We start from the raw sequence: 6002 nt of genomic DNA on the forward strand, positions 1-6002 counted from the left end.
CCTGCTGGAGATAGTCCCGCTCAGCAATCACCATGTCCTATAAACGTACAGTTTTAGCAAATAAAACAGAAAGTACTTGCACTTGAAATGCATCACCTAACATTCCTTTTCACCAAGAGAAGCTTGAATGTGTATGCTTTTCTTTTTTAAATAATTCCATTCTATTACTAAACTCAATGTAAAATAACTTGGGGGTACTACCTCAAACTAATGACCCCTCAGAGATTTTAGCAAAAGTTCCAATAATACCTCCGCAGAAAAGGAACTCATTATAAAATTATCAATGAGGATAGGTTTTAATTGTTTTGTTCCTATGTGAATAAACCAGAACAACCTGAATTGGCTTTCTCAAACATTTAACGTGGTCTTGAATGAGCTGACCTTGGAAATATACCAACTTCTCTACAACTAAATGACCCTAGATTAGTACTTCTTCTGTTCAATTTAATACCTTCTTCAGGAAAGACAACCTTTCCATCTCAAGACTGAAAGTTAAGTAATTTTTACAGTATATAGACTATAACAGATTTACAGGGTTTTCTCTGTCGTTCTATGCACAACAAGCTGGAGAGTTATGAGATTAGTTATAGTTACACAACAGATGTGCATTACCTTCTCTGAAGCCAAAGTTTCACACAGCTGGACAGTTTCTGCAAACTCTAGTCTCATCTGAAAAACAAGATATAAAGACAAATACATAAACCATTTAACACAACCAAGCCAAAGTAAAAACAATAAAAAGTGTGCAAAAATGCTAAATGATTAAGAGTAACTGAGAATTGCTCTTCTCACGTGGAGGTCAGAGAGCAGGTATATTTAAAACATAGCACACCTGTCCATTAGTATTAGTCAGAGTGTTGCTCTGCTCTTTCAGTTCTCTTTCCAGGTCTCCCACTCTCAGCTTAAACACCTCCACCCTCTCCATGGCCTCCAGCTTCTGCTGAGCTTCTGTCTGTAGCAGCAGCTCCAGGTCTGCTGCCCTCTGCTCTATAGAGAATATTTTCTCCAAGTCTTCCTGCTTCTGTTGGGCCTGTGTTTGCAGCTTCAGTTGCAGCTCTGCCATTCTGCCATCTAATGTTTCCAGTTTTTTCATGGCCTCCTCTTTCTGTAGACTCACCATTTCCAGCTGCATTTCCAGGTTGGACACTTTCCCTGAAGGCTCATGCAGACGGTCTGGAGACACAGATTCGTTGGGACTGGAAAAGAAACAAAATAGATTTCTAATGTGTTCAACAACTAAACTACCCACATACACCCCCAAAGCAGGGAGGTTTGAACCTATACAGTAGCCTCCAGCTTGAAGGCATAATGAAGAGATCCTCTACAGGAAGTCAAGATGGATTAGACGTATTCTGTGTAAAGCTCCATTTAACACCACAAGGCAAGCCCTTACCTGGAATCTACAGGGGAAAAGAAGAGGCCAACCTAGAAACTCTTGGATGTGGATAAGAGAAAGACAAGCTACACATGGGGGCAACTACAGCAACTGGCCTAGGACAGAGATGCCTGGACAGCTTTTGTAGGCACCCTATGGCCCAGTAAGGGCTGAAGGTGATAACATAGCTTCTGTGACACACACCAGGAGTGGCACCAATTCAGTGTGAGACTACCAAAATGGGTGAGTACTTCAGTATTTTATGCGTGTTGATGCAGGGAAAAAAGGACAATTACGTATTCTGCAGCACTGACACACCTCAACCCATTATGACGTGTATCAGCTTTCCACCAGTGTGTGCCTTCATAAAAAAAAATAACTGGTCCAGGTGTTTTTGACATGCATCACACACACCACCTGTCTGTGGTGTCCTTTACACAAAAGTATCCCTGAACCCTATCCTCAACCAAACAAAGCGCAGATACAGTATGTGGCTTGACACACAGCGTCTGCGTTGTATTTGCTCAGGTTAGGCAGAGGCTAGATTAACTAGCAATCACCTTCGAGAGGCAGGTTCGCCAAACTGTCCAGCCACTGACACGGTTTTGCCAAGCCTGTCAAAGTAAAGAAGAATACACTACTAACAACCCTAGTGAGTCAATAACTATATTATCACCAACACAGGTTCTGTGTGGGTGTAGGTGTAGGAGTAAAGGTAAGTCTACAGTGTCATCAGGTGGGCACCCTCTCACTAACTGGTGTTTCATTCAGTTGGGTCTAGTCTGTTTTTGGAGTTCAGTGTGGAATGTATCAATTTAGCTTCTTTTCCTCTGCTTTGTCATGTTGTTTCAATGCCAACAAAAGAAATAAACATGAGCATACCAAAGAATGCGACTGCAACAGTTTTCTAGAGGAAGCGGTGCATTATCTGACAGAAATGCAGGGGGTGGGGGGGGACGGACGTAAAAACAGCTAGTATTGGTGTATTTGTACTATGGAAAATAAATACTTAAACTTTCCAAATCTTCAGCATCAATACACATAGAAAAAGTGATATCTCTGACAATGCTAGTTTGTGATATATTACAGTTGTCATACTAAAAATAATACAGGGTTACCACTCTTTAAGAAATAATTTTCCAAGACATTTTTAATAATGCATGGCTTTGATGTCAAATGGTGATCACATCTTAGATTAACTAGTTCATCTGCGTGGAAGTCTCTTAAATCATGCATATTAATCTATAATGATGTTTTTCTGAATAACAAGCTCTTAAGTGCTTTATGACCAATTGAATATTGATGGCTGTCACACTCTCCCAAACACGCATACAGATGTTCAGTCCCTCCATTTATGATTCTTAGTATGCTGCATTTCTCCCGACTCTCTCCACAGTTTCTTACAGTACAGGTTAGGGTGAAAAAATAAACAAACTGCAGAGCATAAGGAACAAAAAGTGATCTGGCCTGACTAACAAAAAATAAGGGTTAATAAACAGAAACATTCAAGAGCTACACACTGCAAAGCTCACACTAAATGAACCTGAACAAGAAAAATGTCTGAACCCGTAACTTTGTCTTTTAATTCAATAAAGTGAATCTTGATCTGCTAACATTCAACATGTTCAGACAAAAAAAAAAAAAAAAACTAAACTATGTAAAAATCAACTAAAACAGTCCGACACTCACCCGAATACCCTCCCCCTTTTGACAAATGTAAATACTGCAGAAAAACCTAGAAAGAACTTTTCTCCTAATATTAAATGGTGAGAAGCAGCCTACAGCTACAAACTAGCAATAAATAATCTGCATTGGGAATTTTATTAATTTTCATACATTAGGGATTTGGCGGATAAACCACAATAAATGCCATCAAGAATCCACATAATAAAAAATTAGAAAAGGAATACTCGTATGCAAAAGCGCAAACACACATGGCCCACACTCAACAGCACCTGCATGTTCAAATCACCAGACAAATTTACAGGCAAAGCAAAACAAGCGTGTATTTACTACTCAGCAAAAGGAAAATAAAAAAAATAATAAAAATGTGAAAATTACTTTTCTAGGATGGGGCACTGTTATGCAATTTCTCAGTTTCCATGATTTTATCATTACTGGAAAACTTGTTTAAAAAGAAGTCAGATTTTCCAGGACATATTGGAAACCTGATAATACTGTCCTGGGACACTAATGTGATGACTACTGTAACTGTTATAACAAAAACAAACATTTACCTGTCCCCAAAGCTTCGGATAGCCACAGTGCTCCGACTTGTGTCCATCTCAGATGGCTCATCAGGAATCTCCCAGTGAGAGTCAAAATCCTCATCATCTGGGGGGAGAAAATAAATAAATAAAACACAGTAAGTATGCATCAAACTAAAAACCATCAGTGGTTCCTGGATGGAATGAGTCATGATGTGAATGATGACTGGCAATGTGCATGTACTTAATTTACTGTACACACTCCTCCTCACCTTCAGCCAGCTCCATCCATCCAGAGTGGTCAGCTTTCTTCTTGTGAGTGAAACATTCAGCAAAACTGAGGTCTGTTGAACCACTAACACAACCAGACGTACGAGCAAGTCTGAGCATCTTTCCTCCCCATGTGACCCTCCGTTTAGGAATCTTAAAAAAAAACAAAAACAAAAAAAAAAACAAAAAACAACACACCCATAAATAATGGCCATGATAATGAAGAGAGCTGGCAACTAATTACATTTCCACTTAAACTTGATGACACATAACCTGGAGGTTCCCATAAGCTGAATCTACTAGGCAAAGCAAACAGCCCTTTTAAGGGGTGTGAAAATATGAGAATTACCCAAAACATCCTAATTCCCATGGTATAAAGCCAAATCGGATTGTACTTGTACAGCCAACAGTGTAACAGACAGAAAAACAGTGATCAATTAAACAGGCAGTAGCAGCCTGAAAATGAAGGATGGAGTCACAGGGATTTAAAAGCCACTGCTATGTTCTTGTATTTACTGCAGTTGAAATGCGAGGACATCCATTTGACCAATCATGAATGCCTAATCACAAGCAACAGCCCTACAGACACCTACCCCTCTCCCCACAGGTACCTAGAACTTCATTTGGTACCACCTCCTCAGGGGTGCTGAAATTTAGCTCTCAGAACTTGTGGCCACAGCTGGTGTGGGACAATGGAAATAAAAGTAGAGCCTGGGACATGGGGTGCAAGTACAGTTAAAGGTCACTAAGTTCCTGCAGTGGAAAAGGCCTAATAATTACCTTTTTTACAGCACTGATGTTTGAGCCAGTTACTAGCAGTTTGGTCAGGTTTATAATTCTGTCTTCTTGTTCTCTCTGAAGCTGATCCTTTTCCTGCAGCAACTGAGAGAGAACTTCCTTCTCTGTCACTGTTGTCTGTGTGAATGAAGAGACCTGCAGGAAGCCACTCACAGGTCAGTGGGTACAAAGTGCCATTGTAATGGAACATGAATACAGACCATGACTAACAAATAAATAAATAAAACAATGACACTTGCCTCCTGAAGTCGACGTTTGAGGTCTACAATTTCATCACGATACCTTTTGAGCAGTGCCTCATCATCAGATGCCTCAGTCAGGTGAGGGTCATTCTTCATTTTCTTTGCTGTGCTGGCAAACTAATATAAATCAACATTATAATGGTTCATATTTTCAGTTCTCAAAAACTGTACTTTTTGAAATGATTACTCTGAATGATGGGAGCAAATTCAACACATATTCCACTGCAAAGCTACAGTGTTTCAGTTTATATAAAAATGTACAGGGGGAAAAGCTTAAGAACAAAAAAATAAATAAATAAAAGGTCTCATACCATTAAGCAGGGGTGCCCAATACATTGATCGCAATCGACCGACTGATCGCAAAGGCAGTGTTGGTAGATCGTGTGCCATTCCAAAACCCCCCCTTGATCTACTATCGTTATTCCAAATATGGGAAATGTGGAGCGGCACTTTCGTTCATAAAAACTATGACTGACTGACTGACTGACTGACTGACACACACATATACATACATATATACACATACAGTGCCTTGCGAAAGTATTCAGCCCCCTTGAACTTTGCGACCTTTTGCCACATTTCAGGCTTCAAACATAAAGATATAAAACTGTAATTTTTTGTGAAGAATCAACAACAAGTGGGACACAATCATGAAGTGGAACGAAATTTATTGGATATTTCAAACTTTTTTAACAAATAAAAAACTGAAAAATTGGGCGTGCAAAATTATTCAAATCCACATAAGGGATGACGGCAACATTCATAGATCCTGGAATGCACAATGAGGGGCAATGTTCATTCCTATTACAGAGGCCCACTGAAATTTTTTTGAGGAAAAGCTGTGTTAGACTGCATATTGTTTATAGTAAAGTATTTTTATATACAAATATAAAAATGAAAATGTTTCTGGAGTGGGACTTTAATTAATTATAGAAGTTGTGCAGAAGCTGCCCATAGCTCTACACAGTGATCCATGTGTGTACTGTATGTGTTTCTATGCTGCTCCAAATGAGTCTGTTCTGGTTCAACTTGTCTTATTAAATGAGCTTAAAAATAAAGTGACACCTTAGTTATAAAACACTGAGCAGGCTGTAACACACAAGAGTGTGT

At 39.3% G+C, this 6002-nt stretch overlaps 1 protein-coding gene across 1 annotated transcript in view; it reads right to left on the minus strand.

Moving 5' to 3' along the window:
* cenpe (centromere protein E) overlaps positions 1 to 6002 on the minus strand; it is a 46582-nt gene that overhangs the window by 32188 nt on the left and 8392 nt on the right. The window contains 7 exon segments of the mRNA XM_020612882.1: positions 1 to 37; positions 613 to 669; positions 833 to 1196; positions 3613 to 3709; positions 3855 to 4005; positions 4633 to 4785; positions 4890 to 5009. The exon segment at positions 1 to 37 is cut by the window's left edge and continues 24 nt beyond it. Of these exon segments, the coding sequence (XP_020468538.1) occupies positions 1 to 37; positions 613 to 669; positions 833 to 1196; positions 3613 to 3709; positions 3855 to 4005; positions 4633 to 4785; positions 4890 to 5009 (979 nt within the window).

This window comes from Monopterus albus, unplaced genomic scaffold (genome assembly GCF_001952655.1).
Source record: "Monopterus albus unplaced genomic scaffold, M_albus_1.0 scaffold128.1, whole genome shotgun sequence".
NCBI lineage: Eukaryota > Metazoa > Chordata > Actinopteri > Synbranchiformes > Synbranchidae > Monopterus > Monopterus albus.